This window comes from Danaus plexippus, chromosome 23, assembly GCF_018135715.1.
Source record: "Danaus plexippus chromosome 23, MEX_DaPlex, whole genome shotgun sequence".
In the NCBI taxonomy this organism is placed as follows: Eukaryota; Metazoa; Arthropoda; class Insecta; order Lepidoptera; family Nymphalidae; genus Danaus; species Danaus plexippus.
The window spans coordinates 2,078,068-2,105,545 of NC_083551.1; the positions used below are offsets into that span (position 1 = coordinate 2,078,068).

The 27,478-nt window shown below is 29.9% G+C and overlaps 1 protein-coding gene across 1 annotated transcript; it reads left to right on the plus strand.

The window, feature by feature from the left end:
• Nucleotides 1-4: 4 nt before the first annotated feature.
• Nucleotides 5-25,677, plus strand: LOC116774712 (equilibrative nucleoside transporter 1). Its single transcript, XM_032667445.2, has 10 exons — nt 5-167; nt 1,578-1,706; nt 16,451-16,558; nt 18,550-18,790; nt 18,977-19,122; nt 20,171-20,403; nt 21,057-21,255; nt 21,766-21,881; nt 22,141-22,343; nt 23,791-25,677. Exons 2-10 carry the CDS (start codon nt 1,625-1,627, stop codon nt 23,924-23,926), a joined length of 1,464 nt encoding a protein of 487 aa, XP_032523336.2. The 5' UTR covers nt 5-167; nt 1,578-1,624; the 3' UTR covers nt 23,927-25,677.
• The last annotated feature ends 1,801 nt before the right edge of the window (nt 25,678-27,478 follow it).

Sequence of the window (27,478 nt, forward strand, 5' to 3'; positions counted from 1 at the left end):
ACTAAATGTAGGGTGCATAATGCAGATACGAGTGTGGGCGCACGTATGGTAGAGTGTACGCGTGAAATTATAACCTTATCCGTATATTGTGAATTGGAAGTTAATAGTGAATTAAAATTCATTTAGAAATATTATAAAAACGTGATAGTAAAAAATACTTCATTTCGGTAAGTGTTTTATTATCCATTGACCTGTCTACCGACCACGCGCCTCGTGAAGGCATGTTAAACTTGCAATGTTTGTTTTATATTTTTTTTATTAATTGTATACAAATATTTTTTCTTTTGATGACATTTTTAAATCTTACTATATTTTCACTGTAACATTTATTAAAATTTTACTGTTATGTAAAAAAATAGTTCAACAGATTAATTTACAGTTAAACATAGTTCAACAACCCGTTATTATTCAAGTTTAGAAAGATAACTCCTGGACATTGTTGTACTTATTCAATGTTATAATTATCTATAGAATACTGGTTACTTTTGTATTTGGAACACGTTTAGTGCATGTGTTTCATTCACAAAATGCTTTTGTAATGACTTTGTTTAACATTATCTCGTATTGTTTGAAATAACAGAACGAAGGTCGGAATGTGAATTTAACTGCGATAATCGAAATAAGATACTTCATTAAAAAAAATATAAATCATGATTCATTAATTTATTTCTACAATTATTTTGTACTTTTGTTCATTGTGACAATAATAAATTCATTTGATAATTAATAATAAGTTTCTATGATATATTTCTTAAATATCCGCCATTTACTAATATGTTACAACAAAAATTATGTTTATTTAATTAATTGACAATAATGTCAACAAAAGATTCAAAAAAGAAAGATTCAAAGTTAAAATGTGAGTGTAAAAAATATATTATTTTTTATATATTTCTTTAAATAAAAACTAATTCAACTCATATAAATAATTAATTTTAATTTAACAAAATTTCATCCATCATGTAACATATGTCTAAAATTATTAGATAAGATAAATTTAATATGGTATAAAGTTTGTTTTAGTTATCTATATTGTCATAAATCATGTCTTATTTAAAGGATAAATAAGTAGCTCATTACTTACCACATATGAGATAACTATTGTAGAAATTTAGGTTACTAAACTATAGTTGTGTCAATGAAGAAAAAATATTTTTTATATGGCTAAATGTAATTCAACTCTTATAATAAAATAAATTTACTTTGTAAAGTTAATTTTAACATTCAATTAAGATTTACCGAGTATCTTCTAACATTGGTCGGTTTTGTGGGTGTCTACAGGTTGAATGCATTTCGACACAACTCCACCATTATAATTAAAGGTCGTGCATGAATTTTAATGACAAATGTAGCCGATATTTCATTGAATAATAATAGAGTATTCATAAATGTCTCCGAATAGAGACTCTAATGGAGAATTCTATTATAAATAAACTTAATATTCAAATATTATATATATGTATATATATATATGTTCTGTTAAAATTTTGCCAAAAAATTTTATGTGATTTCAACGTTATTGTTGAAGTAATTTATATTAAAAAAGATCTATATTAAGTTTTTTTTTTCTATTACAGAACAAATGTCATTTTTATGATATAAGGAGTTTAGGAGGTAACCACTGATGGAGATGTCGCAACAAGGGGGTGCGGAGGCCGAGAGCCTCCTGAGAGGAGAACGTAGCGCTGTAGTCATGCCTGGAAGACGTAAGTTATAAATGTTTGACTTTTCTTAATAAAAAAAAAATAGCAATTAAATGGGAAGTAAGTTAGTCACGATTTCAGAACGTTTTATTAGGATATGGCGCCAAAAATGTTCATACTTTTGACAACGACAGACACAAAAAGATAATTTTGTTTACGTTTTTAATATTTATATTATGGCAGAATATACTGTGCACGTCTTTGCACGGATGAAGGCCATATTTAAAATTACCTACTAACCAACCAATATTTATATTTTATATGATAACTTCATTGTTTGATAGTTTAATGTGACATACGTATATCAAAACAACACATTCGTAATTTGTTTAAAAATTATAATGTAAAATGGTTGACATTTATTGGAATGACGTAAGGTATATATATTTAGGAAGTGACTCACCGAAATTAGTTTTTTTTAGAAATCTATTGATTTATTGACTTTTTTGGAAAGACGAGTCTTTAACGTTTTTAAACTTGTGTTCGCTATTTAATAAAGCGCGGAGGCCGAAACTATTTTAATGCGTTCAGGAATAAATTGATTTTTATTAGTAGTTGATACCATTTACACGTCTGTTGCCAACCAGCCATTTTCTTCCGTATTCCTAATTTAAAATCCATTTAGAACTACAATAAGAAAAAAAAAAAAGCTTGATATTTCGATGGCATATAAAAAGTTGTTATCATATTACGCAAATAGATCGCTTATCTAAATGGCGATTAGGTTAATTGTTGTAACTTTTATTTGCAAAAGGTTTCTTTTTTATTTATATGATTAAAAATATATTTACTTTGATTTTGTTAATTTAAGTCCTAAATAAGATTGTTGATACTACGAATGAAATATCTTTTATTTTTTCTTTGCTCCTTTTGTCTACAATAATTCGAATTTCAAACAATGGATTTGCAAGATTAGATAGAGTTACCTAAGTAGAGTACCTCAATACATTACAAAAGAGTACTCTGAAATATTAACTTATCAACACCCCTGGAATACGCTTAAAAGCGCTCCCGCAACATTCATGTTTGAACACAAGTAAGACTTATGTCTAAATCAATCGCGTCATGTTAAAATATTAAATGTATTTAATGATTAGGACCCGGTTAAGGCAAATTTTTTAAGGCAATATACTGTTTAGTTTAACGAAAAATTTTAACTTTGCTTTACAGTTTTAATACAAAGTAATATATATAATGGGCGTATAAAAATGTGCTTACACATAAGGCGTTGCATATAAACTGTTATCGTGTTGAGGTGTAGTGTTACAGCGACATATACGTGGATTATGTACTTTTAATACGACATTGAATGGCTACACTAAACGCTCATTTACCAGTTCATCATTCATAAATGTCACACGTGGTAGTCGTAGCGTATAAGAATTACTTATATGAATGAAAAAATTGAAACTGTCATTATACAGTTTTAAAAAGTAAACTTGTTGTAAGGGCGAAATTTGATCAGCGTCTTATTTGATATAAAACAAAACTTTCAGTTAATTTATGTATTTTTTTAATTTTAATTCCCATAGAGGAATAATATTTAACAGGTCGTCACTCAGATCGCCTGTAGTCGAGTTGGTATTGAGGGTGTATTTGTCATTATAATAATTAATAAAAATTAGTAAATTTTTCCTCTTAATTGAGAGATAGCAAAAAGGTAAGTCAGTAAAAAAGAAATTTTAGAGAACAATGATTTAATACAATCATATAACAAAATCAACATCCTCTGCGTCCAGTGACTAAGCCCTTGTCGTATTCTGACATTGACAGATGATGCTGGACATAATTCTAAAATCCGGCGAAGTGAGAGCCGGCCTCGAAAACGTGTGGTCCCGTACCATTGTTTTAAAAGTTGATGCGTATGTTGTGTATTGCGGTAACAGAAATACATCATCTTTGAAAATTTCCACTTACTATCGCCGTTCATGACATCCAGTTCTGGTGATAGACGGACAGACGGTTACAAGCGGAGTCTTAGTAATAGTCTCGTTTTTGCCTTTACTTACGGAACCCTAACAACCGTTACCTTGTTATAAACATTATAAACAAGATACATGGCTGTGCTGTTGATATATCCAGGGAACAGTTTATAAAAACTATCACCTTGTTCTTATATATATATATCATACAAGAGTGTCATGTTAGTTACACTATTTATATCTCCAGATCTGGTTGGAAGTTGGTGGAACCGGGAGACGGACATAGGACTTATTACTTACTTTTCATGACGTTCGACCAAAACAATAAAAAAATGGACTTAATAAAACCCAAAATCTGCTTATTTACTGCCTTTAAAACGGACCTATACATTTCTAATTCTGAACTTGACGAAGACGAAATCACTTGCAAAATCTATTATCAATCCTATCGATTTACTTATCAAAATTGAACCTTATTGTATGCAAGAATACAATATTTTTTTCCTTAAAAATAATTTTATCAGTACTTAATGAATGATTCCTTCTAATTAGTACTAATAATTACTAGTAACATTCTACTAAACTACTTGTATTACATAGTTTTTCGATAGTCACAAGTTTTTTTTTTTATTTTCTTTGCTTCCTTTAAGATGATTTCAAATTTGTCTCAATTAGGTTATATTTGATTAGCCTTTTCTGAGTCGGATTATTATACACCTATAGTCATTACACGATTATTATAAAAATATTGTGGGTATATATACATATATTTCATTGCCTTTGAAATATATGTTAAGACACCCTTTAAATATACAGTACTTTTTATATGTGGCTAGTAACAAAATAAAAAAAATATTTCTTATCTATTCTACATGGAGACGATATTTTTTACTTATGTTGGATCATAAATATTTTTTTTATTGATAAGATTCTAGGACATTTGCTGTTACGAGATAAAATTATTAGTAATCTTAGAGCTGCGTAAAATAGCTTATATACCTTATAAATTAGTTAATATCCTGAAAATTCGTCGTCTTAGGTATTGTAATATGCTAGTTTCTGTTTGCGACTTCGGCCACTTGGATTTCGAAATTTGGACAGAGAAAAATGTATAAAGTGTTTTATAACTATATATACATATGTTAACACACAGACAGCTACATCTATAGTGTCACGTGACCTCATGCATAATACAACTATTATCAATTTATCAGTATGCAGTAACAGTAACTACATGGAATTACGCTATAACTTATTGCCTATGTCGTATTCTGAACTCCAAGCTCACATAACCTTAGAGTAGTATCAAAATCGGTTAAATAATTTTTGTACATAGTGTCAGTTGTCATAAAAAAATGTTTTTTCAATAAAACTTATATATGAAGTTTACATTGTAAATATTAATTGGCGATTTTCTATGATTTTCTCGCAAGTAATTTGAAGTCTAAAAATTACCTAATAAACAATTACAAGTAAGCAGACAGGAAAATAATAATGCTATATATATAGAACAGTTTTTTAATCTCATCGATAAACTTAAAGAGGTTATACACTAAAGCTATAAACGTGTGAAGTGGCAACTTGCCTTTATATCGACAGTGTTACAACACTAACCGACTGAAACCTCAAGGAGGTTTTAATAGCACTATAATGTTATATAGATTAAAAGCAGCATTAGTTCTAACAACGCGAGCTTTCGTGACTGAATCATATTATTATTATTTTTCTTAAGATTTTAAATCACAGATATTTATTACTATATAAAATGAAGCATCTGTCTTTGAAATGTATATATTTTTTTCATCAACGATCTTCGAAATATTATTTTCTTGGATGGGACTTTTTTTTTTTGGTGATGTTTTAATAACATAGAAATAATTATAAGTTGATTATATAGAAACTTTGTTATAACTAACCAAAAATAAAAAAATATATATGAAAATAAATTTTTGTCATAACGACGCGTTTTTTTTAAATTATATAATAAAAGTTCTATATTTATAATTTATTTTAAATTGATTATTTTTTATATTTATTTTTTTAATTCCATCCAATTTCTAAGGTTTATAAAATAAATTTAAAAAAATAATCTAGAAAGATAAACAATGAGTTCCTATATACGATAAATTCTTCTGTATAAAATCTTACGTCAAGTGCTGTCATTCGTGTCGCTTCAAACGATTGATTTATCGATTCCTATTTATAATAATTTCAATTAATTGTGGTGTACTCAAGATCATAATTCGTCCAAAAATAAAAACGTCGACATTGGCAAAATATTACACGATTCCAGTGAGAATGGAATATGATAAAAAAATATATTGTCGCGTAAAGATATAAGGTACGTGATTATTAATACCTTACTATAAAAGTAATTTAGTTAAATTAGTAACGCTTTAATAGATTAATTAAAAAAAAAATCAAACGCATATAAACAATATCACGTCCATTTAACAATGTATATTTTACATTCGAATTTCTCTTAGTCACTTTTTTTTTATTTTTAATCTACCAACAAACTACAGGTTACGGTGCAAATGAAAAAAAAAATTTATTAATTCTTCACTAATTATTCGACATTCATTTTATTATGGGAACAAACAAACTAACATATATTTAAGGAAATTAATGATTTTAATACGAGATGTGTATAAATCTGCTCGCATGTGTTTATGTGAGTGACAAACAGACAAACATTATTCACAAAAATATAATAGCTTTACATATTAAAACTCTGTTCGCAATTTAATTTCGTATATCACGACAAAATACAGAATTACACGTAGCACAAATCTTAGGATCAGAACACATTGTGTATCTACGGATTAATGAAAAACTCTGAACTGTCAGTGTTTAGTCTGACCGTATACTAAAGAAAAAAAAAAAATGGAAACGATCATTACGTGGTTTGGCCATGCACTTATAGTAAGAGTTACTAGTTGTTTTTTTAAGGGTCTACAATAAAGAATAGTACTGTTATCATTATAAATTCATATATCTTACGTCTCAACTACTAAGGTTAATGACCGAGCTCTGCATTTGTCGCTTTGATAGCGGCCCAAGTGTACATTAATTAGTAAAATGCATTGATGTTTCAATACAATCCAAGACCGTCCACGTCTGAGACGGATGTCCCGAGACGCTTTGATGGAGGCTGAATGAGACGAATCATCTCAAGGGCTCTCTCTGTATTGAACTTTTTGTATGTGATGCTGAGCATTAACAATCATATGAGATAGTGTATTAAAATGAAAATACTTTATCGCAAATATGTTTTTTGTAATTTTTTTATTAGTATTCTTTATTTGAAGCTAGCTATGAGGATTTAGATGCAATATAATAGTGTCCCATTTGTATTTTTATTGTGTTAATCGTTCATATTCTTACTTGTACATACATACAGTTAGTATTAAAAATATGACACGATGAAGCCCCAAAAATTTAGACCACAGATAAAACTATAAAAAATTGTAAGTTATTCTTTTAAAAGCACTATCCAGGTTAATAACGTATAGCGTGCACGTTCCATACATCCAGTCACTTGTCGCTTTCCACCTGACATCCTTCGAGACCTATCGAGAGTTCTCCAACCTTTCCCTTAGAAATCTAGACAATGGCTCCACATTGCTGGCTGGTGTTTTTTTTCCTTTCCCATTTGGATATAACGCTTCACAACTGGAGTACTTACTAAGAGTGGTTTTTCATACCTCATGTTGTATAGTCAAATAACAGCTCCAAGAATTCCACCAGCATTTTGTTATGCTGTTACGATTTGAGATGTGTTAAGGAATGTTTTGGATTCCCTCTCGTAGCAGCGTCGAGATTGAGTTCAATGACCTCTATAACTGAAATCCTATGATGATTAACATTTTTCTTAAAACTATGTTTATTGTTATGTTTTACATATTTTAGTCTGTATAAGTCAAGTTTGTATGCTTTTTTAATTATTTCAATAAGTAGTTTTTTATTGCGTCATGTAAAAACATTAACAGTTAGTTAATTTAAAACGTGGTGTACGTATTAATTATCATTTATCGATTATAATGGGACGCTTGAGACATTATTTGGTAATCATAGGCCAATAATGACTGACACCAATTTTGTAAAAGAGCTAATTCTCGTATACTACTGGAATGATATAAGTCAAATATGAAGAAGAACCACCGGAACGAAACTGGCATTTAATTTAAAAAAAAAACCGCATCAAAATCGATCGGTCCCTTTAGGAGCTATGATGCCACAAACAGATACACACACAAACACAGACATTAACGTCAAACTTATAGCACCCCTCTTTTTTTGGGGTTTATAATCAATAAATTATTGTTAAATATTTGCCTAAAACCAACATACAAAAGTATATACTTAGTTCTACAAGTACAATTTATAGAAGCTATCAACCATAACCCACTCTTCCTGATAGGACAATAATTTTTACAAGGAAGTCTCCACATAAGAATAATTGTTGGAATAACTTCATATTTAATTACATGAGATATATTTTATAACAATGCGATTAACAATTAATTATTCTGGTACACCCATCTGATCTCATTTGTATGAGGGCGAGCTCGAATAAGGACTGGCTTCCAATTAACGGTCAGACGCCTGCCAGGAAAAGTTGACTATAATTATACAGTAATTATAAAACACTGTGCCATAACCGCGGGTATGCTTGAATTCCTTATTAAAATGCCTAAATATATATGTCACAATATCGAGGAATAGTGCAGTAATGATTGAATGACAGAAATATATTTTTTTGCAGTCAATAACATTTAAAGTGTTGCCAACCCGAGATATCCATGTAAAACATTTTTCTCTAGAAAAAAAAACATTGCCACCCTGAAATATAGTTTTACTTTACTACTCATCACTTAAAAACTAGGATATATTTTTTCTCGTCATCAAGCATAATCTCGACAATAATATAAAATTAAATAACAATTAAAACCTTCTTTAACACTTTACACATCGGCTGTATGATATGAATCTGTAGTAATAAATGAAAAAAAAAACAATTAAAATATAATCAACAAAGAGATTGTCATTTAAAGATGAATAAGCCGACTGTAAATAGTAGGTTTCTGGGACGCATCCCAAAGAATACAAGCACATAAAGATTCACACTGTATTCCTCTAATAACGCTAATAATATTATCCCGTATAATTTATGTTTACAAGCATTTTTCTTCTATTAATAGACAAATAAATATATATTTAAAGATAAATAAAAAAGGAAATTAACTATTGAATATTCAAGATAAGCCATTAAAATATACAGGATCACGATTTTCATCTGTTATTCGATATATTCCAACGCATCATATATATTTTATAATAAAAAAGCCAGATATTAATTTTTAATATTCAGCCTGCAATGCGGTGTATAAACTACTTTATTACGTAAACTAGGACGCGGTTCCATCGCAGCTGGTGCTTCACACACAATAATGTTAAACCAACTTAAAATGGACCACTCGAACCGAGCTCGCAATGTCCGGGATTTATATGAATTGGGTTTATGACAAAATGGCCGTAAATAAACACGATTTCTGTTCTATCAAGTCTCCGAGCTGGGAAAGTTTGTCATGAAAAATATTCAACCTGCTTCGCATTAAAAACGCTTCTACGTAAATCATTTTGAGTTTGGAAATAAATTAAAAAATAAAATCGCTTACGTCATTCTTATAAGCCAGTAATAACTATATAGTAACTATATTGGATTATTCAACCTTTTTTTTTTCATATTTGACCTTTTCTTTACTATTTGCACATTCACCAGTGTTCAATACAATCTTACGTGTGCTAATATTTTTATGGCAATTAAAAATGGCCCTCGTTTCCTTCGTCATTATTTCAGTACAGTCGCTGACAGAATTTTTGATACGATATATTTAATATAAAATTTTTGTGATTTTATCTATATTGTAAAGTATTAAAATAATAATATGCTTGTAACATTTATCAAAAGACAGGAGTTATGATTTTACGGTTACCAGTATGTTGTATATACATATTCCTATACCATACTATAAGGGGAGTTTTTCACGTGTTATATTTATAAGAATGAAAACTTTTTTACCGTCCGTATTTAAGTCACAATACAAATTTATGGTAAACGTACATAAACATTTAACTACTTTCTTTGAGTTTTTTTTATCATTAATATAATTTATCATTAGATTAATTTCATACTTTGAATTCAATCAGGTTTCTCGTAAACAAAAAAAAAAGTTGCCATTATTTATATTGTTATAAATATTAATTGCAATACCTTGAAATACAATTAGAATTATTGAAATTAATTCAAATTTTATTTAAATATATCGATTTATTAGATTGGCTTAATGATTATTTTTTTTACATTTTATTCAAATCTAGAATATGACTAAAAACTAATATGTTAAGACTCTTTGTACCGTCTGACATTTAAAACATACAGATAAAAATAATTGTGCATGGAGTCATTCCGCGCAAGAAGTGAGACTTCGTAATGTTGGAATGATAACATGAAGGGGTAGAAATAGATTTTTAAGGAATTTTTAATGGTTTTTTTAAGACAACCTTTACTAACATTACCTACAAGTCACAATTGATTGCCCGCGTGCGTTCGAACGACACGCATTCCCTCTCGCTCTGTCTCTTTTCACACTACTCCCCCCCGAGCGTTAAAAGTTTAACGCAACCTTGTTGGATGTCGCACAAGAAGTTTCACTTCAAAAATGTATTATATATTATTACGGAGATAAACTGACAGGCAATCTGACGATATTTAATATATGCATAGTATATATATCTCCGCTTGAGTTCTGAATACTAGGTTCAAATTCTCAAGGTTCAAGAGGAATGCTTTACGAGAGTCTGACTTTGTCTTGGAATGCTTTGTGTAATAGTAACTAAAGCCTACGGTGAGGTATTTGTTAAATTCACTTACAATTTTAAATTTAACGTACATGTTATTTATTTATTACTATTTAAATTAAAATACTAGAATAATATATTTTTTATTATTCTTACATTTTTAAAGACTCTTTTCCTCCTTTAGTGTTAAGGAAAAAAATCAATGATTTAAATACATTCCAAGTTTATTTCTAGTTCATTTTTTTTATTCATCTTATACATTAAATTGTCAAGGAAAAATTATAATTCACTAGACGTCGTTTATTTTAAGTTTTTTTTTTATATGACTTTGGCTGTACGGCGCAAGTCAGGGTAAAAAAAAAGTATATAATTTGCAACCCAGTTAATTAAAAAAAATACCGCGAAATGTTTTATTTTTGAAAGAGTTATAAAAAAATGTTTTTATTCATTATTATTATATATTATTCTTTCAAGTGTACTTTATCATAGTTTAAAAAAAATATATAATTAATTGTTATACGTTTAGGCTTTAGCAAAACATACTGTTAATTGATAAACTTCCTTATATAAGACTGCTCGTATGGGGTAAGTTGTTGCGTTATATTTATAAATGTTAAAAATAAATAGATCTTAACAAAAACGCATAGGATTTTTTTATTAAGGCAAAATATATATAGATGTAACTACGTTCTGACGTCATTTCGAAATCTTGTTATACCTACAATGAAAGTGTTAGTTACGTATAGTTTTGGAAGTACATATTTTGTTTTTATTTTATTTGATTAATTTATATAATGAATAGTTTGTTTTAAAAACTAAATATTTTCATCTTAATTCTCAAAAGTTTTTTTTTACTCTTAGGTACATGTTCTTCCTAAACTTAGTTAGATTTATATATATATATATAATTTAACAATCTGTTTAAACCGCATCCGTCCACTCCACCAGTATTGTTAGTTGAATTCCGGTTTTGTGGTTAACTGTTGAACCTTATGTATGTGATTTATATGATTAATTGTATGTAATTCTGTATACTTACCAAAAGTTTGCCTCGTAACACTACACACGCAACGTTTCCCGTTTATCTTTCAATAATCTACGTTAATACTATAAAGTGAGAGGATTTGTTATATAAAACCGGTTAACGCTCAGTATTTAATACCGATAATAACCTGTGTTATTCATTATTGTTTTGATTTTTTTATACAAACTATAATATACATATATCATATTTATGTATATATATATATACGCTTTATAATGTTATATGTACAAACGATGGATAAAGGAAAGTTTCTTATCTTTGTTTGAAAAATTGTATTATAAAGTGCTTATTAAGTACATATATACATATATATATATATATATATATATATAATTTTTTTACCATTTTAAAAAAATCATCTACTTATACATTTTATCTCACTGACTGTTGATTATAACTCTGACTGAAATTTAGTATTTTAACAATATGTATATAAATTTATTACATTATATAAAATCATAATACTTTATATATATTTTTTAATATTCTTGTGATATTATCCAAGAGAAATAAAATGATATGTTGCTTAAAAACCATCGTTTAGAATAAAACTAATTAATTCCTTCCGTTTCGTCTGCACTCGCATGATTTATATCATACAGCGATTCTACAAGAATAACTTAATAAAAAAAAATCATATTTATCTTAATATTTATATGCTGTTTGTTCAAATAAACAAAACTATCATCTATTTGCAGTGGCGTAGCTAGGGGGGGGCGGCAGGGGCGGGCCGCCCCGGGTGTCACCCGTTTAGGGGTGACACCCGAGCCCGACTATGACCATCAGATGTAGTCCTATCTACCTATAAAAAATCGTAAATCTGTGGCAGAAAGCATAACCGCCACAAATAAAATAATCTAGGCAGGTAATTATAAAATCGTACCACGAGCATAATTGATATTTAAAAACAAAACGATGTGCACACTGTCAATTGTTTAGGGATTCTCCCAAAATTTAATACCCCGTTAGCGCATAACCAACGCTATTCAGGAGATTCCCTCGATATAGAGCTCGTCACTTGTATTGTGGATTAGGCAATTTCTTTTGTTTCCGTCCGCATTCATTTCAATATTCTGTTACGTGAACGTGTGAACGTCTAGTGCAAAGTGTTTTTTAATTATTAGATGCTATAGACCATGCAAAGTGGAGGAGTTTGAGCAGGAAGGCAGACCCTGGCTACTGCTGGGATAATTGCCAGGAAAAAGAAGAAGAAGAGATATTATAACAACAATTTAGTGACTTGTGTTATATTTTTCGGAGCAGTGGAGACAATATTTAACTATTTTTCAACTTCCACAAGCCGCTAGGAAGAGCTCCTCAATCACAGTAAAACATCTGTTAAAAGACTTTCGACAACGCGCTGGAGAGCTCATTATGGTACAGTAAAAGTATTGGCTGAAAATTTTGATGGGATAATATCTGCAATTGATGAACTATGTGATCAAGACGTAAATTTAGAAACTAGAGGTGCTGCACAAAATCTTATCCCTGCTGTGTGCAATTTCTCATTTCTTTGTTTTCTTTTCTTTTGGAATGATATGCTAAGGGAAGTGAACAATGCTCAGATTGCATTACAAAGTAAAGGTTTATGTCTTGATGAAATAATCATAAAACTAGAACCACCTCGTTTATTCACTGGAGAGAAACGGTTGCCTCTAGCAGAAGAGGCAATAAATTTTGCTGTACAAAAATCGGAAGAATACAGTATTTCGATGGAACGAAGAATTCGTCGCAAGAAACGCATGCCCGGTGAGTTAGCATCGTCCACCGATGCTGGACTTACTCTTAGAGCGGAACTTCAAAAGGACATGTTAGAATGTCTTGACAGATTCAATATTGAACTCGAAACAAGAGTAAAGTCCATTAAAGACGTAACTTCATTGATTGAGGTTGTGCAGTCGAAGACCTTGCTTTCGGCAAACACTGAACAGTTAAAATTTGCTATATCAAAATTTACTAACCTTTACGATGAAGTAGCAGAAACAGAACTACTTTTAGAAATACCAAGATTGAGAACATATTTAAAAGCGGCTAATATTACTGTCTCTAATTAGGTGACACTGGACTATTTGAAATTCATTGTGGAATGGGATTTTTCAGAATCTCTTCCGAATCTAACGGTCACACGGTTATTTATAACAATATAATAACAATTTGTGCATCAGTTGCTTCATGTGAGAGAAGTTTCAGCAAATTAAAATTAATTAAAAATTACATGCGGTCTACAATGACTGAAACCAGATTAAATAATCTTGGTATTTTAACGATAGAACATGAAGCAACACAAAGTAAACATTTTGAAGACGTAATTTCGGAGTTCGCAAGTGTAAAAGCTAGAAGCAAGAAATTTTAATTTTAGGTATACTATTTTTTTTTTTCACATAATAATATATTTTTTTGGAATACTCGTATTTGAATAAAACATAAGAGATTATTACTTATTTTTATTTTACAAGTTTTGATTGAGTTTTGGGGTGACACCTACAAAATCCGCCCCGGGTGCCACCTATGCTAGCTACGCCACTGTCTATTTGATTACAAAGTGATGCTATAGGACTATAGGTCAATAGCTCTCAATAATTCAATTGACTGACATCAGCATTCGTTTATTCGCTTTGAGTGGGTCAATTTAATAGATCACTGATGAAAGTTTAATGGCAGAATAATTGGTTGTATTTCTGTGTAATTGCTTTTTATTTTTAAAAGGCGTATAATTTTTGTACGTACGTTTTAATTGAATATTTATTTTTTTGATAACTAGGTGCTATAAACTGTAAACGAAGAAAAGTTTAGTTATAATTGATTTCAAAATGCTATGTAGGTAGGAAAAATGAAATAGAAGTTTATAGGGTTGCTTTTCCTTTTCCCATTTAAGAACAATTGCAAAAAAAAATAATATATTTTGGTATTATTTTTTTAATAAATATTATAATAGTGTTTCACATAAATATAGAATGAAAAATTGGTTTATAATATGATACATAAAAATGTAAAATTCCTAAACTTGAGTCAGGATCAGATAGCTCACTTGGTAAAACAACTGAAACGAGATATTCCTGAGGTCGATGGTTCGAATCCTGCTCGTGTCATGAGCTATTTACTCTATAGGCACTTCTATTAATATAAAAGATAGATTCAGCATAGTATAATATGCCTGTTAAGTCTTGTAGTACCAAGTACTTTGGGGTACCTCAAGTAAATATTAGGTACTACTTTCCGGCCTTACGTAATAACGAGCCTTATCATAAACGAGAACGGATACAGTGTGTTTAATATTATACTTCATATACAGGTTGTATAGTAACGTAAAATTTTGTTTGTTTGTTGGTCATAATGTGTTTATTTGTTTGATAGTATACATTTAGACTTAATTGTGTTTGTTATAGAATGCTGAAAGACTATATTTTCTGATCAAAAAAATCTTATTCGATTGGAACCGATTTTTTAAAAATATCACTGACATTGATCTAACTACCCTCAAATACACCGTACTTATAAAACCTACTGTTTTATAGCTTTGCGTGTTTTATTCTACACTTTTAAATTTAGTTATCTGTGAAATATGTTCCCTAATTGCTGTTCGTTTATCTTGTGACAGTTTACCCTAATTACGTTTGTCTATGATAAGCATAGAGAAATGTTTTTTAAAGAGCGAAAAGCACGTTGATTTCATTTAAAAGTCCAGCCTCATTTTGGTTTCAAAAGACATTTGATAATTCTTTTAAATGGCCGACGGAGATTTATTTGCAGCGCGTTCACTAAATGAGTATTTTTGCAGCCGTTTTGGTAAATAGTTTTTGTCGGATTACAAACATGGCGGTAGTTTGAAATTTTATTATTTTTGTTTATTCCGTGCAATTGGCTTTTTTAAACCAAAATGGCGTCGAAGAACTGTCAAAACCTAACAAATTTTACGACGTTTTTTATATATATTTTTCTTCTAAACTATTATGAACTGTTGTATGTTTTCATTATTTATATTATACAGTCAAAATCTGTGTTCGTCTGTACCGACTCATACGCGATAAATTTATAATGAATACAACGATAACAGTCCATTGTTTAAGAGAAATCTTATTTACTAGATTATGTGAGTTTTTTGTTAAATCGATACGTTGATCAACAAAATACCTGGGTGTGATTAAATTACTTTTCACTACAAGTATAGATGTCTAAATACTAATTTTACTTTACTTTTAATATGTTTGTATGTTGTTTCGCGACTTTACTCGGAGTTGTGATCAGAGAGGAATGAATAATAGCGTATGTCTTGTAGATGTGGTAAGCTACGAGCGCCACCTATCCGTATCATGTGACGTCATACAGAATACATCTGTTACTATGTTGCTCCCAAGATATAATACGGAATTTCGGGATAAGTCATGGCCTTAGCTTCATTAAAATCCGTTTTAAGTTTTTTTTTATATATATATATAGCTTTAGTCAATAGCATATCCTTATAAATAACGAATTTTTAATAATACTTCTACATCGGTTTATTTAGTGAACCCGGTTTAAATGTTTAAAAGCCAATTTTATTTTACTGAAAAAATTAGGTCAAGTTTACATTATAACAACGTATAGTTTTATATTTTAACATTATGATTATAATTGAGTTGAATTTAAATAGATTTTACTTTGATTAAGTGTTCAATTAATCGTTACTTGAACACAATAAATATTATTATTGATATAAAAAAGCAGACGTTTTGATATAAAATTTAAGATGTTATTTTACATATACATTATTTTTAAACATCCATATTTTCCATAAAAAAACTCCAATCAATTCACAACGGTGTAAAGTCCTTCCACACTATACAGTACACGGCACGTCACTATCGACCGCATTATGCCTCGGTCTGTGTGAATGAGCACTCATTTTAATTAATGAACGTAATGTATTTTTCCTCCAGGCTGGGATGTAGAGGGCGAAAAGGCGCCTTTCCTCCGAAACGAACCGGTAAAGTTAACGCCGGCCTGGGAGGGATCCAACCTACCTGATGACACACTCAACTTGAAAGGTATTATATATAGAAGAGTTATTATGAAATATTCCCTTCATTGAATTTTATGCTTGAATAGGCGTAAGGCGCTTTACATGGAAGATGTGAAATACAATTAACTCTTTTATTAAGTGCCAGTGACAAAATTACAGAATTAAATTAAAAAAAAATAATTAGAAGAAATAGGTTTATTTATTTCGAATTAAGAAGAAATTTTCAAAAAATATGGGCAAAATATAGGTAATCCTCTTTGAATTTTATATATTACTTTTAATCAAAATGTTTTTATTTTTGATCAGTTATAAAATTGATTTATTTATAACATTAAATTTTTAAAAAAGCATTTTGTTTTTGTAAATAGAAATACATACATCTCGCAAACTGAGTTAAATGTCCTACAATATTCGGAAACTGAATTAATATATACTATTAATACCTTCGTCAATAACGAATAGGACGTAAAAAAGTCATAAAAAATTGGTTACTTATTTTGAAATGAGAACTTATATCAAAATTATTTAATACAATCGTAATAATATAGCCTAATTCTATAATTTATAAATAAAGCTCGTAATACTTTAAATAAGAATGCTGAAAGCAGGTCGATGAATTTATTTCGGCGTCGCTGATGAATATTATTAGTTTTGTTTAAATCTATTCATTTATAAAGCAATTTTTATTAATAGTTTTATATTGTCTCCCTCCTCCGCTAGTGATATACAAGGTTACTTCATTTGCCAGACCGTACTTAATCGATTTTTTATATAGCCGTTATTGTTGCATATAAGTTTCAAATTATATATTTATCTGAAATAATAGGCTTTGGATGCTACTATTTAATTAATATCAAAGTATATTTTATTTTAAGTATTTTTTTTTTTTATTATATGATTTTTGGTTATTTCTCGCCTTATTTAACTTATATATCGATATTCATGAGTCAAAAATTTAAAAAATCCAATTTTCGAATTTGGAACACGAATATCATTCATTGCTTTAAACATTAATTTTTTTTACCAAACAATTTCTAAACAACCAGGATTATTATTTACATCAAAATAAATGTATTAAACCTCTTTACTCTATTTATATCGTTAATGATTAACCAATCACTTCGCCCAACGAAGCCGGGTCCATGTTCAATACAATCTGTTGCGATTTCAATAATAAATCAATCTGTTACATTACAGCTAATTTGTATCCAATTTATTTAACCCATACATTAATTTAGGGCTTCTGCTGTTACAGTAATTGAATATATCAATACAGATTCAACTAATGGTTTGTCGCTTGTCAGCCATTGAAATTTACAATCGTATTGAGATAGTTTGATAGTATTTTTGTTGTTTAGGAAAAAGAGGCCATCAATAAATAACAATGATTTTAAAAATAAGCAAGCTTATATATATAACGCATTTTTTTTTCTTATAAAACAGTCTTAAATATTTCAGACGTCAGTTTGTGTTGGATAATATTTTCATTAATGTTCTAATTAAAAAAAAAGAACAAAACAAAACAAAATGGTTTCCTTCTTGTACAAAACTTCGTGTCAATGGGAAGCGGTTCGTTATTATTTGATTGAACGAAATTGGTTTAATGTTCAGTCGTTGGGTTAAGGAACAGAAGTTAAAAATAAGTTTATCTTTTTTCTTATCTTTTATCATTTTCAATGACTTATATTTTTTTATATGTACTTGGACTGGTCTGTCTTTCGATATTAAAAGATTTCTCTTGTAAGAAAAATTTCAATAATCGATTATTTTGTTTCTCTGACAGCTCATATAAGAAAGTGACTCGATTCCTGTTTATTTCGATAGATTTCTTTGAAATTACAAACATTTTAATAAAGGTTTTCTTAATAGAAACAAAAAGTCTATATAAAAATTAAATGTCGCCCGAAATAATGTAATAAATTTTACTTATTTATATTTACAAAACTTACTCATTATAACATTTTCATCGTTTGGCTATCAATATGAATAGTAACCACGTGATCCCATTACAATTAGGTATAGCGATGGATCTCGCACCGCCTAAGGACAAATGGAAATTAATATATCTGACGCTCATGCTCCACGGCCTGGGGACGCTCACGGCCTGGAACATGTTCATAACAGCCAAGGACTACTTCGTCAGTTACAAGCTGGTGAACGCCAAGGGTTACGCCGACGACTTCATGCCCTACGTCGGCTGGGCCTGCCAGATACCAAACCTGTTCTTCAGTTGGTTTAACATATTCGTTAAGATCGGGTGAGGTTTTTTTTTTTAATATTATAACGTCGTTTGATACTTAAGTAAGCGTTAGAGCAGAATAAAACTCTGTCATAGTCTGTAATCAAACAACGCCCTGTAACTCTATAAGAATATCCGCAATTTGTTATCAACATTTAACACTTTTCATACTTTGTAATTAAATCCGACTCTCTCTGATTCCAGCGGCAACCTGGCTACCCGCATAGTATGGTCGCTGTGTATCGAGGTGATGATCTTCGTGGTGACCGTGATCCTCGCTATGGTGGACAGCTCCCAGTGGCCGGAGGTGTTCTTCTGGCTGACCATGATATCCGTGTTCTTCATGAACGGTCAGTGTATAATATACACACAGACAGACATTCACATGTGTAGCTATATGTAGCAGATAAAATTGTATGACGCAATACATTTTATTGCTATTCATTGAAATATTTAATATGACTCTAATGGTATAATTAATAATTAAAATGTATATGTGTGTGTGTGCGTGCGTGTGAGCGCGCGTAGTGTATGTGTGTGTTAAAAATAACTTTGGTAATGTAGAGACATACTAAATAAATATAATATTATTATTGTTTATTAAAAAATGAGTCAACTATGAATCTCGTCCATGAACCTCAGAGCTGTGACGTCATTGTTATTATAAACAATCCCGCGTGCAGTGTGTTGAAACAAAACAAATTCTTAGCGAACGTATGAGAAGCACTCAACGTTACATTATTATTAAAATGAAGCGCGTATTAATAATTGAAAAACTATATTACTATTTTTTACATAATATGTTAAATAGTTTTTTTTTGTCATTAAAATACATAATTTAATACATTAGCAATACCTTTGTATATATATATTTTATATTTACTTCGACCGGTTAAAAAAAATCAATCTTTTATTTGGTTACTTTTATATACATTCAACACTTTAACGGATCAACTACAAATTTGACTATCTTTGTATCAAATCTTAACTTAACCATTAACTCAGCCATCTAAGTTAATAACAATTTATCGTCCTTAAATAATAAAACTCCTATTAGTTATCAATATACTTAAAACGTATATTAAATCCGGCCATCCAGTGCATAGGGAACCATTAACACAACTATATAACAAACAAACCATCTATTAAACCATGTAACAAATAAACAAACTAACAAACCACCTATTTAGGAAATAAACCACAAAACCAACTTTCTAACGACTGAATTCTCTAGTAAACAAACCTTATATTATACCATGTAAAAAATAAACCTTCTATTAAACCACCTAACAAACGAACCATCCATTGAACCACCTAACAAACGAACCACCCATTAAACCAAACCCGCTTCATAACCATCAATATGTATATACTAACTCAACCAATCCAACCTCGCAGGTTTCAACGCCATCTTCCAGAACTCAGTGTACGGCGTGGCGGCGCGCCTCCCGCCCCAGTACACGGGCGCGGTGGTGCTCGGCTCCAACATCTGCGGCACCCTGGTGGTGTTCCTCAACTGGGCGTCGGACGCGTTCACCGGCAGCTATCGGACGTCCGCCATATATTACTTCATAGCCGGCATGTTCGTGCTGCTAGTCTGCTTCGACACTTACTTCGCTCTGCCGCTCAATGTGAGATATTTGTTTATAATGTTTGGTATGGAAGATAGTACAATGGCTTGTGTAAGCTCGGTGTGCGCTCGGCTGGTCTGGTCGTTCATATTATATGTTACTACTGTTAGCTGGAAGGTTTACGAAAGTAAAATTGAAATGCTCATTTTTTGTGTCCAAACTTAGTTACGGGCTCTGTTTATATTTATAATAAAGTTACGTTTAACGTAGTATGTATAACGTAGATAATTGAATGGTAAATGAAAAACGCTCTGTATGTTGTGTGAGAAGACAAATTTGTCCCAACGTTATCACAGATGGTTTTGGATGGATGGATGGATGGATGGATCGATTAAAAAATATATATGATTATGATTATGATGTATAAATATTATAAAACAAATAATCATCACCTCTTCTCAAATCTTGTCATTTTAAGTATTCCAGTTTTAATAATAGCTATAGGAAACATAGTTTAATCTCCCCTGCCACCGGGTCTCTGCTAAACTGTTCCTATAATTTCATCATATGTCAGGAGTTGTTTTAATATACAATAATTAAATTAATTTTACTAATAAATATGCAAAATTTGTGAGTATGTATGTGTTTATGTTTGTCGCCGGAGTATCACAGACATTAGTTACAAGTTTTAGTTTTAATACCAAAATTTCCAGAGATTCTTCCGCTATCACGAGACACTTCAGGAACGAACGCTCCGTGTGAACCCGGCCTTAGCGGCGACCAACCAGGCGGGAGCGCCGGCCGCTCAGAAGACTCCCTATGGGCTCATCATTAAACAGTCGCTCATACAACTGTACAATATATTCATTATATTTTTCGTATCTCTATCAATTTTCCCAGCGGTACATTCAGGTGAGATATTCAGATGTGTATAAAATATTATATATATATATATATATTAGTGATAACCTATAATAGCTTTAATAGTACAGTCATGTCTCAACATGTTGAGACAATACTGTACCAAAATGCATTTAATAAATATTTAAAGAGAATCCTCCCTGTGCCAGTGGATTGTTAATTCTGTAATATCTTATTGAATTTTATTTCTGTATGGGACGGTTGAAGGTTTACATCACTGGCCTAATATAATTATATATATATGGTGGTCACGGATATCATGTCAGGAATGTTTCAAAATCTTTGAGATTTTATTTAACTTAAATGATCTCATCTCGTCTCATAAAACCTTTTACATATGTGGACTTGAACACATTTCTAAAATTTCACAATTAATTAAGATAATATAATACTAATTTAGTGTTGTTTTGAATTTAGAAATGAGAATAAGTATTGCCATGATGATTGATTTAAATATATCTTTTTTTATAATATTATTAATCTATGTATCTCTGTCCACAGACATAAGTCCTATCACAAAAGGCTTCCTGGGGACTAACTTTGTTCGTATCACATGTTTCCTTACATTCAACTTCACAGCTATGATTGGTAACATAACGGCCAGTTTGTGGCAATTCGTAAGTATTATAAATCACTAAATAATAAACTATTCGATAAAACAGATATATTTATATTTTAATATATAATTCCGATATAAATATTATTATCACTCATAGAATATGAATGGAAATATACCAATCAATATTTAATATTGATTTTTAGAATGAAATAAGTCCTTATAACATTATTAAATCTGCTAACTAATAAAGACAAACAAACAAACAAAATTGTATATATGTATATATAAGTCTGTAATGTAGTATTGTCATATTTCAGCCGTCCCCACGCTGGTTGGTAGTCTTCACATCATTACGAGTCCTTTTAATACCATTCTTTCTGCTTTGCAACTACTATCCAAAAGGCAGGACTCGCACTCTACCAGTGTTAGTGAACAACGACTGGGTGTACTGGCTCTTCTCAGTTATACTCGGATGGAGTTCAGGCCATGGAAGTTCGTTGGGTATGATGTATGTCAGCGGGTAAGTTGTAAATGTACTCAACTAATTTTATATATATATATACATACATGACGTTGAGTTACTCCTAATAATTATACAATGCTTGTAATCTGCGGATTATGTGGAATGTAGAGAAAATTATGATCTGAATCAATAGCTGGGAATTCATTGATGTAGAATTTCCAGCTATTTTTTTTATTAGGAATACGAAAAGATAAAAATTTACCCGCGTTATGACTTATACAATTTTATCTAGAAATGCTCACAAAGATTTTCGTTTAAACAATATTGTTTCGTGATAATTTTGTTCGCACATAAGTTTTTCTGTTGTGGACGAAGTTCAGTTTATTTAATAAAACGCAAAGTGGCGCCATCTCTTTAAATAGTAGTAAGTATAGATGAGAAATGTTAAATATACTCAATAGATGGCATTAGTGTGCTTTGGAAATTTAAATAGTTCGTTGAATCTGTCATGGAGGTTAGATGCGACGTGGCCCAGTGGTCAAAGTTTTGGTATGTCTGCCACAAGGGCGCTAGTTCGAATCCCACTCCCAACGCAGTGGTCTCGCTAACACACGGTGTTGCCACATCTACTACAGTGGGCATATTAGTGCTTTACTAAAACACACGCAGGCTTTATCGATAAGTTTGTGTGCACCTAAGTATTGCGACAATGTTTTAATGTAACAAATTTTTCATAGGATGAGATTTATTGTAAATGAGAATGCTGAACTGATATTAGTATTCGTATTGACTGTTTTTTTTTTTAACAAATTTCAATGGAAGGTATTCGCCTGTTGTATTTTTTTTTAACGCGCCTTTATTAGCTTGGGCTGTATGTATGTATGTGACGGAATTTTTGAGCTTTATTTTCACCGGTTTCTAGAATGATTTGAAACTCTGCACACGTATAAGGATACGGGACAATGCAATAACTTGATATCAGTACTTCCCTTGTGCTCGATATTGAATGTTACAATCATTCAAGTAGAGGCAACTATCTATGAGAGGAGAGATATGAAATGTAGTCAAACCAAGCTTTTTTCTCTGAACTAAATTATTCTGTTAATAACTTAAATTTTATTATAATATTATTTTAAGATGATAAGCCATGAAAATAGTTTGACCTTTTACTACTGTAATATTTCTTTGTAATTGAAAATGATTATCTTTTTTTTAGTTCGGTTAGCTATAAAAGAGTGTTTTTTTTTTAGTTTTTTTAAACTATTATTTTTATCAATAAATTTTTATTCTCCATATATAAATACAGTGGAGACGTGGTGCATTCATCATCCTTATTCATTAATTAGGGTCGGTACATGGTACTTTTTGTGATATATAGTTTTTTTTCTATTCAAACAGTTGGACCAATTTTAATGAAATTAATATTTTTATTTCACAATTTTTTGCTACCGTATTCATTTTTATATTATTTTCAAGAATTATTTACAATAAATTTTATTTTCAGTACCGTGGCTCCCGAACACGCCTCTACAGCTGGTATGATAGGTGGCGCCACATTAGTCACAGGTATAATGGCAGGTATAACATTCTCCAAATTCTGCCCAGCTCTCGTGTCACTGGCCGCGTGGAACAATATGTAGCATTTACTTAAATATCTCGGGACCCTGTGGAACGTTCTAGTACGTGTAAAGTGAAACTCAAGTGTATGAAGTGCAACAAGTCTATACATGTGACAAAACGTAGTTAATGGTGTTTACTAAGCGCTTTCACAGCAAGTCAGTCGTTATACTACATACGAAGCGTTCAACGTTTTTCGTATATAGATAAAAAAATATAAATACAGGTGGCTATGAATAAAAATGTGAACACTCTGTATGTAGCGTGACAATGCGTTCTTGGGTTAATGTGTTACGTCGAGTGTGAGCTCACCACGCCTCAGATGCTTGCACAATGTTCCTTGTACAGTATGATTTGTACAGAATTTGTATGAGATCAAACATGTAGTGAAAATTATTTTGGATGTAATCGACACATACATGTGACTCTGAAGATTGTATTAACATATTCTAGCTAGTTTACCAATAAGCCCCTGGTTTAAAAAAAATTACCTGGTATGGAAAGAATTGCAAAAAAAAAAAAGTCTAAAAAATTACTAACAGACTGACAGAAAAAAAGCAATGGAATTTTAATTGATATGAAAAAAAAAATATGGTGAAAAACAATCTTTTAAGAAATGAGTTTGATACAATTAAACTAGTTTTTAATATCGAATGTTCAAGTGTAAGGAATTGGTTGAGTTTAGCGAAAAATCATTTATAAATTTTACATACTGTTAAATTATGAGAAATAGATTATTTATATATCCTGTATGAAAAAAAATTGTTGGTTATAAATAGAATTATTAATGATTACTTTAAAAAAAAAATATATATATATATATATATATATATATATTCATATAAAAATATCTGGAGAACCGATTTCATTGTTTGTTTAAATGTGAATTTTTTTTTTTAATAGCAATTTTTTGTCACATCTACGTCCTTAGCTGTAAGTATGAATTATTAATCCAAAGTGCTACGATTTGTGTAAGTTTTTTAACGTAGTTATATTAATTTAATGTAATTTTTAATTAACTACAGCTGGCTGTAATTTACAATGTTAGTGTTCTTTGCCGCACTGGACAAATATAGTGTAGGATTTGACTACAATCAATAAATAAGCATCAAGATGTTTCCAAATGACATTGTTTGTAATATGGAATAAAACATTGTTTCTATGTATATAACAATCATATTATTCTAACACGAAAATGGTACGATTGATTCGAATATACTAAAAGATTTTAATGACAAAACCATTTCTTACGTCATTTGTAATAACGACCGAAGATCAGTATTGTTACAATTGCGATGAAATTGACCCAAACTGACATAAAATTTTTGTTGTAACATTTGTAATGCTCCCATAAAGCAGGGTAATTTAAATTATCACTGAGGTATGTTAATCTTCTAGTTTATATACAGACTGATTCAATAACAGTTAAGTTTATTATCCGATTCATTGATTTGTTAGTCACATTGAACACCTTTTACATCTGCAGACATACAAGTCACAACTCTTATATCTATATTCTATAGTCTTATTTTTTTTTTAATTATGTCTTCTAAGTTTCTGCATGCGTTATTTGTCATGTGTTATAGTTAGATCTTTTAGATTTCCGATATCCTCATAGCATTTTTATTTAATAGTCTGAAGATGTGAAAGGCTATGTGTTGAGTCGCAGACCAAATATTATATCTGTAATGAACAAGATTTGTGTTATTTGTTTTGCCCTCAAGTAGCTCCTGTTAGTTTTTATTTATTCAATAAAGTTTTTTTTTTATTATCATTTATGAGTTTTTACTTCCTTTAATAGTTGAAAGCTGGCATTTTGTTTCTAGTTTATATATTATTTCGTTTTACTTTCATCTTCTTTAATGCATGTTATGTACTCACTAATATAATAACAAGATATTCGTGGATAACAAGTTATAGATAAAAATAATACAAACTTATATATTAGGTATTGAGAGTAGTGTTAAAAAATATTTGTATCAATAGATAAATATAACTGCGATTTTATAACGAATACTTAATAGATTGTAATTGTTAATAGAAGTATGTTTCAATCGAAAGGGAAATTTGAATAATAAATTCCGATAACGTTTAAATTTACTTAAATATACTTAATACTTGCATTAACAACAGCATTATTAAGCAACTAACAAATAATAAAATATTGTCGAAGACAACTGACAGCAACCAACCAGTGACATTACACAGATAATAAAATATATCGAGAAATACTTTTTACAAACAGACTCAACCAAAATAGTAATATTAACGTGTTTAAAACAGCGTTGCATATTACAGTGACAATATATTATAGAAATAGGTTTGAATTAATCATAAAATGGTTAACAATTTATATGTAATCTAGCGAATAAGTTAATCTTCAGATTTGATGAACTTTAGTCTTTTGAGAAAAATCTTTTTTTTTTAATTTATTCTATTTTTTCTTTTTTAAAATTATTTATTCTTTTATATTTTATGCTATGGCTTCAATCACACTGGAATCGTGGAATATTTCGTCAATGAACAATATTTCTTAAACACACTTTTTTGAGTTACAATGACAATCAGTGTGTTTAAGTTTAAATAATTATAATCACACTGGCAGAATATACTGTGCACGTCTGTGCCCGGAGGAAGGCCACATTATATTAAAAAAAATATCGATTCCCATTGCCGGAGTTTTAATATTTTATCGATTAAATTCCTTTTTATAATTAAAATAGCGGATTAGAAATTTGCACTCATTTGTCGCTTCGTTTTTTAATAATATCCTCTTTAACAAAAGTCTCGTAACATTGCTAAAGATATATTCATCCATATTTCATATTTCCGTAGTATATAAAATACTACCTTTTTAGCTAGGGGATACATTATATATATCACTGCCAGTTTTATAAGCCACTACTAGTATTTGTAACTTTTTCTAACTCGTACTTAATTTTACCCTTTGAAACATTTTCAACTTTATAATAAATAGTTTTAAGTATGACATTTACTCGATTCTAAAACTATTCTTATATTACTCTCGAATATATTCTCTTTATAAAAATAATACCTGTTTTGTATGTTAACAGGGTTAACTTCTACTCCATAAGATTATAACGTGGAACATTCTGGAAATAAATGTTAGATTCATTTAGCTAAAATAGAATATTTGAAGAGTATTATATATTATTTTATTAATTTCGAGAACAATTTTTAATATAATAGTAATAGAATATTTATAATGGATAAAAGCTTAATTCCAAATGTTTTTAGACGTAGGCATGTTGTCAAATTTTTGACGACTTTATAATCTGTTTTCATTAAACCCTTTTTCAGCCAAAAGTAGCCTTTTTATGCTAATCTCATTATTATATGCACTCCTAGTAGAGTCGAAGGCTGTGAAGATATAGCTTTAACCTTTCCACTGTAGATATCATCTCCACATCCTATTAGTATAATATATGTATTAAAAATTAAATGAGAAACGCATACAATGACTTCTGTATGGTTAAAATGTCAAACTATTGCCATTTATAAAAAAGATTAATTAAATAATTCCGTTCTGAAATTTAATGAAATAAAAATATTCG

Excerpts from the sequence above, each read along its gene's own strand:
- LOC116774712 (XM_032667445.2), top strand. The coding sequence starts at position 1,625 with ATGGAGATGTCGCAACAAGGGGGTGCGGAGGCCGAGAGCCTCCTGAGA. Across the intron at positions 1,707-16,450 it reads TGTAGTCATGCCTGGAAGAC|GCTGGGATGTAGAGGGCGAA; the intron begins GTAAGTTATAAA and ends TTTTTCCTCCAG. Across the intron at positions 18,791-18,976 it reads AACATATTCGTTAAGATCGG|CGGCAACCTGGCTACCCGCA; the intron begins GTGAGGTTTTTT and ends CTCTGATTCCAG.